At 40.3% G+C, this 13,396-nt stretch overlaps 1 protein-coding gene across 2 annotated transcripts in view; it reads right to left on the bottom strand.

Moving 5' to 3' along the window:
* The window catches only part of TBC1D9 (TBC1 domain family member 9), a 58,121-nt gene that overhangs the window by 31,301 nt on the left and 13,424 nt on the right, over positions 1 to 13,396 (bottom strand). For both annotated transcript variants that reach the window (XM_081876067.1, XM_081876068.1), the window contains exons 2-4: positions 7,642 to 7,752; positions 1,749 to 1,867; positions 273 to 501 (exon numbers count right to left, since the gene is read on the bottom strand). In XM_081876067.1, the coding sequence (XP_081732193.1) occupies positions 273 to 501; positions 1,749 to 1,867; positions 7,642 to 7,752 (459 nt within the window). The remainder of the gene's footprint in view (positions 1 to 272; positions 502 to 1,748; positions 1,868 to 7,641; positions 7,753 to 13,396) is intronic.

Here is a 13,396-nt window from a genome sequence, read left to right as displayed (position 1 = left end):
TTTGCCCCCTTGCCATACTTCTGGGGCATCATATATTGCCACCGTAACACTAAGCCTAAAGCCAGAATGTTTCAGGTCTCCACGTAAGTGACACCTAAAATGAATGGGCAACTCTAACTAGAAGGATAAAACATAGTTTAGTGGTCCATGTGCTGTTGCCAGTTCCTGCACTACATCAAGTCCACCAACAATGACTATGTGTATCGTTCTAAACCACCAACTTCAAAACACACACACAAAGATCAATAGAAACAGAAGTCTCTCATTCATACCTTCCCGTCCCATGAGGAAGGAATAAAAGCAGAGGTGGTTAATGCTGAGATACATCCAGCCCTGACGAGGCACCTTCCCTTTCCAGTAACTGCAGGAGTAGTAATTCACCAGCTTCTCTTCCTCCGGCATCCCAAACAGTTTGTGGAATTTCACTATGGCTTCCTTAAATTTTTCAGTGTCGTCATCCTCCTTGATACCATTAATTTTGTTAAATTCTGCAATGATGCCCTGAAGCAGAAGATCAGACAGGACAGTTTGGCTTCCCCCAAAAATATATGTGTGCTATGGAGTTCAAAATTCCAGCATTTAAAAAAAAGAAAAGGTTTGGGGAGAGGAAGAGAACACATTTTGAATATGCAACCCAACTGGCATACTGCAGTGACATGGGGCTGTAGTCAAATTAGCAGAATGACAAGATGAGTCTGCATCAGGGTTGGGGAATCCATAGCTGTTCAGATATTGTTGGGCTGGAAATCCCATAGGCCCCAGCCAGCATGGCTAATGGTCAAGGATAATGAGAGCAGAAGATAGAGGTGGATTTAGGAAAGCATGACCAGTTTGCCTGCAATGGGCGCTGAGCCGAGAGGATACCACAACAATGTTGTAAAACAGTAAGCAAGAGGTGAGGGGCACTGAATTTTGGCATTGCACAGGGTGCTGCTGAAATTTGAAAGCCCAAAGTCTGCCACTGCTGTAGTCCAGCAATTTCTGAAAGGCCACACCCCTGGTCCGTATGTTCCATTGGAGTCTTTCTGGCTGTTGTTGGACTACAACTCTCATCAGGCCAGTGGTGAGGGGTGATGGCAGTCCAAGAAAGTCTGGGGGCCCAAGGTTGGGAAAGGCTGTTCTATTGCCTTCAGAAACCACAGGATGCACATAAATCACACTAACAATTTCCAGAGGAGTGGCCATGCTAGTTGCAACAAAAACAGTAACTCTGGTGGCATATTAAAGACAAACAAAAGCTTTTGTCATTTCAGCTGTGTTGTTGTGTTATCGATTTTAGCCTTTAAGACATCACAAGACTCTTTGCTATTCTAAGTTACCAAAGCAACATAGAGGAGAGTGCTGCAAGACAAAACTTTAATTGTCAAATCTAACCTACACAGGGCATCTCTCAAGAGATTAGATCTTGGCCATATGGATTTCCCAAACTACCAAACAAACTAGATATTCTCTGCTAAGAAAGGACCAGATAAAAATTCTGAAATTCCACATGGCTAGCATAAGTCCCTTGCCAAACCTGAAGATAGTTATGTGATATCACCCTTATCTATGCAACTTGATAATACCAATGTGTCTGTTTACACTGATGCCTGCTTCCTCAAACTAGATAATGAAGCTGACTGGAATCTGCGCTTACTAAAACAGAGAAGTACACAAACCAGCAAATCAAGTATAAAGGACAAGCTTGCATAATAGTTTTTTCCTGGTCATGAGGATAATTAACTGTGCTGACAATATATATACACTACCTGTATTTTTCCTTTGACAAATGTGTTTATGTCATTTTCATTTTCAAAGATTGAAAGAGTTTGTAGTAAATTCTGTTCAAGCCATTCCCAGTGCTCAGTTATTTCTTTCCTTGAACAACCTAAGACAAGAACAGGATAAATTGCTAGATTATGTCTGTAATTTGATCATCATAAAGCAAAAATAAATAAATATATTTATGGACAGGTGTGCAACAGTATGTTTATTGGATAACCAAAACAAAACTAAACTAAACAAACCCAATAAAGAGAATACTGTGCATTTTAAAGCAAACCAGCACAGAAGAGTAATTTAATTCAACAGAACACCATGGCCCATTTCAGTTGTAACAAGAAGCCATGGTATCCTGCCATATGAACATGACATAGTTCTTAGGGCAGCGGGTGGCACTGTGGTCTAATCCACTGAGCCTCTTGGGTTTGCTGATCAGAATGTCAGTGGTTTGAATCTCTGCGACGAGGTGAGCTCCCATTGCTCTGCCCCAGCTCCTGCCAATCTAGCAGTTTGAAAAAGCATACTTGTGCAAATAGATAAATAAGTACTGCTGGGGCAGGAAGGAAAATGGCATTTCTGTGCGCTCTGGCTTCCGTCATGTCATAACCCCATATTCGCCTTTGACTGGACTTAACCGTCCATTCCCTCCCCTCCTTAGCATGCCTTGCTAAGTTTTCATTTCCCATCTTAAACAAACCACAGTTCCTCATGAGGTCTGAACTTGAGGATGTGCAGTTTGCCTATACTTTCCAAACAAGGCAGGAAATGAAACCATAGTGTGATCCTGACTTGTTCTTACTACTCATAGTTTAAAACAAACCAGAGTTATATGAACTTGGATAACATGGGAAACTGTGGTTTGTTTGAAACAGGAAGTGAAAGCTTGTGAGTTTCCTTCCAGGAGCATGAAAGTGTAGGAGAGATGAGAGCAGCATTCAGGGGCCAAATGATCTTAACAACTGGGCCTACATGATCTGTGGACTGAATAGACTTTACTAGACTGGCAGTTTTCTGCAAACTAATTTTTCTGCTTATCCTTGAGTCCTTGGTTTTCTCCTAGAATGGTAATAATTTAGAGTCACTTCTAAATGGCATTATAAAAGTTAGAATATTATTGTTGAAGTAACTTGGCAGCACTGTCTCTCCCCCCTGACCCCAAAGTAGAAACAAGGACAGACCTCTATGCTCTCTCTTCTAGTTTTGGAAATAATTGCCCTGCAAATACGTTCTATAAATAGGGTAAAATTCAATCAGATACATTTACGTGTGTACCTCACTTAGTCTTGCATTTAAGTACTTGCCTGCTAGCTCTGGCAATGAATTTCATGCAGGTGAGTGCGCCATCCCTCATTTAAACCCAGCATAGAACCCATGGAGCATGTCAGAAAATAGAATCCCCATCCTCTGTGTCCAAGGTAAAATACAGTGTACTGCTAGGGGTGGAAGAAAGCTCATAGTCCATCCTCTGCTAGCCCCCCAAAGGCTAAAATAATTTGTGGACTTACTAAGAAGGTGGGCTTAACTCCCTCCTATTATAATCAATGGGATTTAAGTGATTCATGTCAACAGAATTATGCCCATAGATTACACTGAACTCCTGAATGAATAGAAGTTATACAGTACATATTATATAAATCACTCAAAGAGCTTGCAACAACAGTGCCAGGAAGGCATAGGTATGTGCAAATCAATTATTTCCTAGCCACAAAATTAGAAAGCTAACACAGTAGTGAAATGATTTCCTGGGAATTGCAAGCATAAGCTTATCTCCAGCCCAGCTCGGCTGATGAGGAATGAGATCATTCTCTGCAGCTTCCAGGGAGGCCTGGCATTTCTGCTCTGCCTTTTCAACACAAATCATTTCTGAGAGCCTACATAATTTAAACAGCGGCAGCAAAGGCCCATATGTGATCATCATGTTGGGCTTTGCTTGCAATTACTGCATGAAATTGTATTGTTATAACTCCGGATGTGGCTTTAAAGATCGAGTTACTCTTTCCATAGCTTTTTACACACCTACAAAAGAGCCATAACACAACATATAGGTAATGCACTTAAAATCGCCAGAGAGATGCAAAATGATGATGTCTTGCCTCCTGTGGAGCAATAAAACGCAGAGTTACCATGCCATTACCATCACAGTATCTGTTCTGCAGTCATTGTCTGAATTATTTTTTATATATGGATTATTATAGCTGAGGTTACTATTCACTATTTCTAAATATGGATACAACTGCCATCACACTTAAAAACTTTTTGTTGTTGCTGTTGTTGTTCCTGCTTGCTATTCTCAGGAATTTAATTTATTCTGAAACAGGAATGTATTTTTTTTCTCAAGAAAGAAAAATACTAATATTTCTCAGTTTTGTTCCCTTCTTTCCACTAGCAATTCTGTTACGGGAAAGACAATTGGGGCACTCAAATATATTTTCATAAAAGGAATGTAAGAGACACATTATTTAATGAAAAGTGTGGCCCACCTGTACCTGCACACAGGGGACGTAGGAAGGGGGGCGGTGGGAGCAGTCTGGGGGGGGCCGACAAAATCCCCCTGGGTGGATCGCTGCCTTGCCCCCCTGGACACTGATCACCACACCAATGGTCCCCAATGGGTGCTGATTGCCATGCTGATCACCCCCAATGGGCGCTGATCGTTACATAAAACTGCAACAATGTCAAAATAGCTAATACTAGCCAGAGTTTATTAGCCTTGTCATAATCAATGCTTACAAGGAAAGGGAGCAAAAAATTCCACATAAGAGAGGAAATGTGGGAACAGTATCTGTACACAGTTTGGTATCCTGCTCTTAAGTGTCTTAAGAGTTTGACAGTATTACATCTACAATAGACCACAGCCATTGCTCAATATAATCTCACTAGATTACAACAGGCTACAATGCAACACAATGGGTTGGATCCAGAGTCAGCCATGCTTTGAGTACACTTATACAAATCAATGGGGTTTAGTCACGACTAATTTGTACCCACTGCTTTTTTCTTTTTTTTAAGAATAATTTTTTATTAACCAACCAATCACATCAAATCAAACCAAATTACATAAATTCCAAATTACACAGCCGAATTTTAAATTTTTGTTGGGGGTACCCATATTTCAAGTTCCGAAGGGGATCCAATCAACTTCTTGCTTCTTACTGCTGTTTTGATGTCCACAAATCTGAATAATATATCTGAAGAAGTGTGCATGCACACGAAAGCTCATACCAAGAACTGACTTAGTTGGTCTTTAAGGTGCTACTGGAAGGAATTTGTTTTGTTTTGACTATGGCAGACCAACACGGCTACCTATCTGTAACACAAATCTAACCTTATGATGTTCACAGTACTATCCAGTCCTTTCTTATTGTTTTTCTACATCTCTTGTTGTTATTTTCATATATTTTTCCTTTCTCTTTGTGACCTCTGATAGTCTCCGCAAGCTGGTTAGAGCAGTTTGTAATCCTGCATGGATATTATTTTTTTTATCCAGTAGCCATATCCAGACGTTTTCCATATAACATCACTTCCATACATCAAAACAGTATTAGTGTCATTAATCTTCACCAATCTGCCTCCTTTCTCAAAACCTCTGAGGAAATTCACTAGGAATGCAGTCTAAAAACAAGTCCGTTCTTCCTCCCGGCTATAAATCCTTTGGCAAGATGGCGACTCCGAATTAATTGCTGCGCCATTCCCAAAAGCTCTTATTGCTTCTCGATCTCCATAAAGCATACTTTTGGTTAAAGTTTATCTCCACACAACTTGCCCTAGAGTGAAGGCTTTCTGGGAAATGGTATATAATGAGCTGAAAAAGGTATTTAAGTATACCTTCCCTAAGAAACCAGAGGCCTTCCTGCTGGGCATTGTCGGTCAGAAGGTGTTAAAGAAGGACCGAACATTTTTTATGTATGCAACAACAGCAGCAAGGATACTCGTCGCTAAGCATTGGAAAACCCAAGATCTACCCACACTGGAAGAATGGCAGATGCAACTGATAGACTATATGGAACTGGCTGAGATGACTGGCAGAATCCGAGACCTGGGAGAAGAGACGGTGGAAGAAGATTGGAAGAAATTCAAGACTTATCTACAAAAATATTGTAAATTGTATGAATGTTAAGAAGGATGCCAGAGTACAAACAACTAGGCACCATTGAGCTAGATGAAGTGAATTATGAAGATAAGCTAAATTTAAGAAAAGATAAATTTTTGGAAATTTCAGGTTATATTCAATTTTTTAAGATTTGAACAAAAGATATTTAAAATTAGAGATATAATATTGGAAATTAGATAAGAAGAATAGAAACAAGGGAATAAATTTGCTGGATAAAATTTTATAGACAGGAACGCGGGAGCGGGAGATGTGAGGGAGTCCAAAGAAGTTAAGAAAATTATGTTAAGATATGTGTTGTGTTGTATTGTTTATTGGTATTGTAATTAAAATAAAACTGTTAATAAATATTTTAAAAATAAAAAAAATAAAGTTTATCTCCACACAGACCTTAATCATCCTGCTTGGCTCAGTTCAACCGACGATTCTAATGAGGAAGGGTTCTTGTAAATCACATAGAAGGAAAGTAAAAAAGGTCCCCCCCATTCAGTCCCGTTGTCAACATACCCAGCCTTTGGTGTATCTTCATCGTAAAATATTCCTGTTTCTCCAACCCGTCGTCTTCTTTCGCAGAGGTCACTTAAATTAGCAGACTTCACTCCCCTTCTTCACTTGAAATATGTGCATTTGCTTCTTTTGTAATTAATTATCCCAAATTGCTGCAGCTAGTGCGCGATCAGAGACAGCGTCCAGGACAGCTGAGGTCCATACAGGGGCATTTTGCCTAGGGCCCTCACCCCCTTCTTTCGAATTAGGGGGCGATTTATGGGCACAGCAGGCAAGGGCAGTGTTCCCCATTTCCTTGGGGCAACAAGGGAGGCTGCCTACTCCCATAACAGCCTCTTAATTACCCCGTGTGGGTCGGAGAGATGGTATTGTCGGCCATCTTCCAATGCGCTTCCTAGTGGCCCCCTGTACCCACTGCTTTCAATTGGTCTAATCTAAGCATGAGTAAATCTGGATAAAATCCAGTAACAGCAATGTCATATTATAGACAAAAGTTTGATGGGGTTAATTGCCCAGTCTGATAGTTACAGAAGATTAAATGGGAAATAACTTTTTAGCATTTCAGAGCCTGGATCTCATAAATGACCTGCTACTCAAGTACGATATCATCACACAGTATAGTGGTACCTCAGGTTACAGACGCTTCAGGTTACAGACTCCGCTAACCCAGAAATAGTATCTCGGGTTAAGAACTTTGCTTCAGGATGAGAACAGAAATTGTGCTCTAGTGGCGCAACAGCAGCAGGAGGCCCCATTAGCTAAAGTGGTACCTCAGGTTAAGAACAGTTTCAGGTTAAGAACGGACCTCTGGAACGAATTAAGTTCTTAACCCGAGGTACCACTGTACAGGCAACCCCCTCATTTACACGTCTTCCACTCACAGAAGATGTTTATATGGGTCACTGCAAAATAAATAAATAAATTGGTCTTCCTTCCTGGAAAGGATGGAAGGCGCACCATTCAGGGCTCTGATCAAGAGAAGGCTTGGGACAGGCCAGGTAGCGGCCTTTAGCGACTTCCAGGCAACAGCCCCAGCGGCACACATGAATCTCTTTCTTTCTTTCTCTCTCTCCTCCCTGCGGACCCTCCCTATTAAAGTGGGGTGCTCCCCACTTTATGTCATTTCACTTATTCATGTGGGGGCCCCATGTAAGTGAGGGCATGCCTGTCATCAAGACAGTATGCAATTCAGTACTCCTATGAGCTATATGGAACTTCCAGTCCTCTAAGAAACTGGTAATTTTAGCCACTGTTAAAATACTTACCACAGGCAATAGTCCAATATATCATAGAGTCTGGAGCCTGGTAAAGAATTCGATATGGCGCTACCCTTGCACTTGAATCCAGCACAACATCAAGAGTTCCCACAAGAAGACCTAGAGGGGGAAAAGGAATTCAGTGGTGAACAGTACTGCTGGATACATGAACTTAACAGAACATTCCAGCCCAGATTTTTTAAAAAACCCAAACAGATAAGAAAGATATATTTAATATCTGAGAGCCTGAAGATACAGTGACTAGATGGTCGGCCTTAGATTGGGTGATGTGAAACTAAAGTGCTAATCTGAGCAGTTTGAAAGAGACAAAATTAACAAGAGAATCAGCATGAATGGCAAGTTTATATAGGTAACCAGGTCACTGACTGAATGAACTCTTCTCCTAGTGCTTAAACAAGTGCTTAACAGCAGCGGTAGCTAACTTACTTCTTCTATTCACCATTCTTTAGATCCACCCTACTGACTAAAATGAGTTCTTCTAGAACTTTACTGCTTGGCTCTTTGTTTGATCTGTCACAATTTTACCCAGTCATCACAAAACCTTTTGGGTTAACTAGTCACAGGTCATTTCTCAGCCTTCTAATTTGGGAGATAGCCATGCCTCGCCACATCCTGGTTCACATTTGGGATTTTCAAAATAATGTTTTTAAACACCGCCACCAACACAGAGACATAGCCACATTCCAGTTACTACAGAGTGAAAACCAGCATTAGAAATTTCTCCACGTAATTAAAATGAAACATTTAGTAGGCACTCGGTTGATCTCTCTCCTCTGGAAATGCTCATAGTCCTTTGGCCAGGAGTAAGTAATCTCTCCACTCCTCTATTCATACCCATTAGCCCTCTACCCCCTTTTGTTTTTAGTCTCAGTCAATAAGAGGGAGGTGTAGTCTGTGTGGCGTTAACATATTGAACTACACTCTGTTCGTATAAGAGCACAGTGTAGTAAATAATTGAGCATAATTTGAGACATTGACCTTGCTTGTCCCTTCTTCAGCCTTTGTTGTGCATGAAGAAAATGCTTCAGTGAGCGCTTTCCCAAACATTTTCTTGTCAATCTGAAAATGTATTCAAGAACCAGCTCTTCCTCTGATGCATATTCTCTGCAGAGCAATGAGCATCAGAGGCAGCCTTAGCACAGTTGGGTACAGGGCAAGGGATGGACATTTCAACTCAGGACTGTCTGAGACTTTTGCAATGTGCCTTTACAGACATCGTCCTGGAAGAGGGAGAGGAAGGAGTAGCAGGTGCGGCAGCTATCTGACACGCCACAGCAAGGAATACCATTTTAGGGGGTGAAACTTAATTATTGCAAATTTCTTCCATGAGAGGGCCTTAAAAATGTGGGTTTCTTTTGGTGTGAGAAATTCAAATCTGCTTCTGTTTCAAGGCCTCCGCCACCTATTTCCAGGAGCCTGCTTTACTTGGATAATACAAAAATCTTTTACATCCCCTAAATATTTCATCCCCCACCCCACCCCCAGTGATGCCTGGTTAACCTTTATGAATGAAACATACCTTACCATGAAATATGTCTGATTACATGGATCCAAAACATGTAAACGTACAACATCAGAGATTTAATATACTAGCTTCAACTGGAAATACACAATTTACTCCAAACACTACTATATTGGTGCTTAGGTAAACACATTTAAAGTTTTGAAAACCATATCACATGCAGTTGCATGCTAGGAAGAGTCAGGTTTTTCTATTCATCATATGGCACCATTGCAAGGCATCACAGTTGCCATGGAATTCTTGGCATAGGGCAATGCATAACTTACAGTGGAACTGATGAAAGTTCAAAACAGAATGAGATTTTTAAAACAGTATTATTTCATGATTTGAGTATAATAGTTTGCAAACTTTCTCATTTTGAGGAAAATGGGTTGTGGATCACAGAAGTCTGATATTCCCTCATTTTTTGTCGCTTTTAGACTGACTGAAGAACTATTCAGCTACATATATTGCTACATTCAAGAGTAAAATCCAGTCATATACAGTATTATGCTTCCTGGAAAACTGGTCATACTTGCCACCATAATGTGTCAGCTTTGGAGTCAAGTCTCTGTCAGGTGATAATTCATAGGAGGTCAGTAGAACCAACAAGAGCAACAACAAAATCCACAATGGTTTATGTTGTGGTTCTTATGACTTTTACTCAAGTGACTTTAATCTAGGGGTCCCTATTTCTTTCAACCAAGGCTACTGTAGCTTGGCAAACCAAAAGCACATGTACAGTTATGTGCCAGTGATGCATAGGTTTATTGCACAATCGTGTAATTCAAGTCTTAATGACTTGAAGACTTAATGATTCTTTTGAACTATCAGCCCCCCAACCCGCAACGAACAATTTTTTAAAAAAGACTCCCATTGCAACAGTGGAAAGTGCTCCGAAGGCTAGGGACGTTACAATTTCATGCAATAAGGTTAATCACAACTGGGAACTTCAATAATGAGGATGCAACTTTTAGCTTGTTGGTAATCTTCTCAAGTAACAGCTCTCCAAAGAGACAATGCTCAACACGTTGTAATTAGTTACGAATTGCCTTGAATACTAGCCAAATTCCAAAAGTGAAGATTTCTTCATTAACAGCCTGATCCGCCACAGCAGAAACCCAACTGTTTCCTTTCACACTGAGAATGAAAGCAAGGCTTGGACTACAAATCTGCTAGACTTTAGAAAAAGCTATCAAGACTTGAGCCTTTAAATATTACATCATACTTCTTTCCCAAGTGACATTTTAACAATACTTAACAGAAACAACTGCTTTCTCTCCCCCTGTCGTGCAATTTTATTTTATTTCTTTAACCAGAGACCTGGCATCCCCCAGCAGAGTAAATTACAAAATGGCAGCTGGGAGGCAGAAATAGAACCAGCAAGAAAATGGCAACCCAAGGGCAGACACAGCCTTAATTACCAGATGCATCCCATGAACCATAGTCACTAAATTTAATGGGCATTACTCACAAATCAGTGTGTATAAGATTGGAGTAGGCATTTTCAGGAGACCACACTTTTCTCCCAGTCCTATACATGTTTACTACTACCAACTAATGCATTTACTTTTTCAGATTTAAACAAGGTAGTTAGTAGTTTATTGCACAATCGTGTGATTTAGTTACTAAACCTGTTTTCCTTTCATTTATTGCTGAAATAGTAGCGGGCATTTGCCCTCAGCTGCCATCAAGACTGGGGAATGAGAAAATCTGCCAGAAAGTCACCCGCCCCCCCAGCAATGGATTAAAAAGATCAGCTCTCTCAGTTTTTAACCTGTTTGTAGGTTTGTCAGGAATACATTTTAATTTTTTTTAAAAGATACTTGATTAATACAGCTTGGCTTGAGTTTTATTCTCTATACTGAATAGACTGAATACAGCTTTCTTTCACAAAACTCCTGAAGCATAAAACTATTCCTTGTAAGCGAAATCTGAATCTGCAAAAAGCACTGTAAATACTCACAAGTTCCATGCCATCATGCAATATGATCCCTATCAAAATACAACTAGAAATCATAGGAAATGTATAGTAAATTTTCCTTTCCGTCCCAAGAAAATGGCCCATTTTACAGATGAGACTATCCCAGGCGTCATCAGTGAGTCAATGGGAGAGAGAACACTCATGGCATATGCAAAACAGAAAATAAATAAATGAAGTGAGCTAAGACAAAGACTCTGTGTTCACATATGCAGGATAATTAATCCCCTTTTATAGCTTGGCCATCTGGAGGCTGATAGAGAACAACAAAACTCAATGCATCTCTTTCTCTACTTAAAATGTCATTTAATAAGAAATATCAGTGGAAAACCTATTTGTGGACTGTACCACTTTTTAAAATGCTCTTCCATAAATAGTAATTATCAATAATCAGAAGACAAATCCCTGCACATAGAAGCTAGTTTGTAGTGGAAGGCTAGAACCATTATCTCCAGCATTTAGGGCAGGGGGGGTCCAATACATGGCGCCCAAGAGCCACATGTAGCCCCAAAGGCCCTTTTTAGCAGCCCTTGGCAACATTTGAAACCTGCCCCAACCCCTCAGCTCTTGGCTCTGCCTTCCCAAAGCCAGGTAAGCTATGCTTATTCTATCTGCCCTGTTTAGATGCAAAACTGAAGGGGTCTATTATTTTGTCTATTTTAGAAGACATCTGAAGGGAGCCCTGTTTAAGGAAGCTTTTAATGTTTGATGTACTACAGTATTTTAATATTTTTCTGGAAGCCGCCCAGAGTGGCTGAGGAAGCCCAGCCAGATGGGCGGGGTATAAATAATAAATTATTATTATTATTATTAAATTATTATTGTTCAACAGAACACAGCATGCAGGTGAGTGGATCTAGTTAAACTCAAAGTTCTGTGTTTCATATGATTCCCCCCCGCCAGCCCAGTTTGTATTAGGTAGCAAAGTAGCCACAGTGATACAGCTAAGGGAAAGGAGATTCATCTCTCATCTGCACATACATTCAGCTATAAAAAGGAGAACAATTTCCAACCCCACCTTTGATTTCTATTAATTTTATCATATAATTACATCTCCCATCAGCCAAAGTTCTCTGGCCAGTTTTTATACAGTGGTGCCCCGCAAGACGAATGCCTCGCAAGACGAAAAACTCGCTACACGAGAGAGTTTTCCGTCTTTTGAGGTGCTTCGCAAGACGAATTTCCCTATGGGCCTGCTTCGCAAGACGAAACGTTGGGCGAGTTCTTGCGAGTTTTTTCCCTTTCCCCCCCCTTTTTCTAAGCCGCTAAGCCGCTAATAGCTGCTAAGCCGCTAATAGCGCTAATCTGCTAATAGGGTTGCTTCGCAAGACGAAAAAACCGCAAGACGAAGAGACTCACGGAACGGATTAATTTCGTCTTGCACATGGCATTTACTGACTGTAGTCAGTAAAATGTACAGGTAAATACAATAATCCTGTATTGCTGTGCACTGCTGCTCTGTGCTGCTGTTTTGTTTCTTTTTTTTGTTTGATTTATTTTAATGTGGGGTTGGTGTGTTGTTGTTTTTTTGGTGAATGGTAGACTTGAAGTACAAACAAACAACAAAATCGCCCAAATACAAACACCATAAAATCTCAAACTAAAGCAAAAACATTACTAAAATGACATTAAAAACACACTGGCATAAAATGGAATACAAAAGCCAACCTAAAAAAGAAAAAGAAAAAGAGAATGAAGTTCTGGGATGCAATTCTGTGTAAAAGTTTAAGGAAGTAAGTCCCACTGAACAAGGTAGGCCTCATTCCTAAGCAAATATGAACAGAAATGACTCCACACACATTTAGGGAGTAGATTGCTTTTTGCTATAGGCAGGTAACTCCAACATAAGCACACAAAACACAGACACAGACACAGACACAGACACAGCACAACACGGCACAGCACAGCACAGCACAGCACAACACAACACAACACAACACAACACACAGAGCACTACAATACTCTGATTAAACCAGACAGTTATATACACCTATTCTGTTTCCATTTTACATGTACACATACAAATGAGACAAGACTCTTCTTCCTTTTTCTGTTTCCTTTCTCACACAGACCCACATCACACCACTAACCAGTTTTATTGCTATACTGATAAATTCAACTTTAGCTAGAGCAGTGCCTTTCCCTGATATCAGTACAATACGGGCGACAGAACATTTTAATAGTAAACAAGCAAAGGAACAGATCACTGCTGAGCTGTGCTCACCATTGTGAGAGCTGAGCTTATGATGATGATGATGCTT

Source organism: Podarcis erhardii (assembly GCF_964252035.2).
Source record: "Podarcis erhardii genome assembly, chromosome: 9".
Lineage (NCBI taxonomy): Eukaryota > Metazoa > Chordata > Lepidosauria > Squamata > Lacertidae > Podarcis > Podarcis erhardii.
The sequence above is the reverse complement of the archived record's forward strand: the minus strand, read 5'-3'. Positions and strand labels throughout refer to the sequence as shown.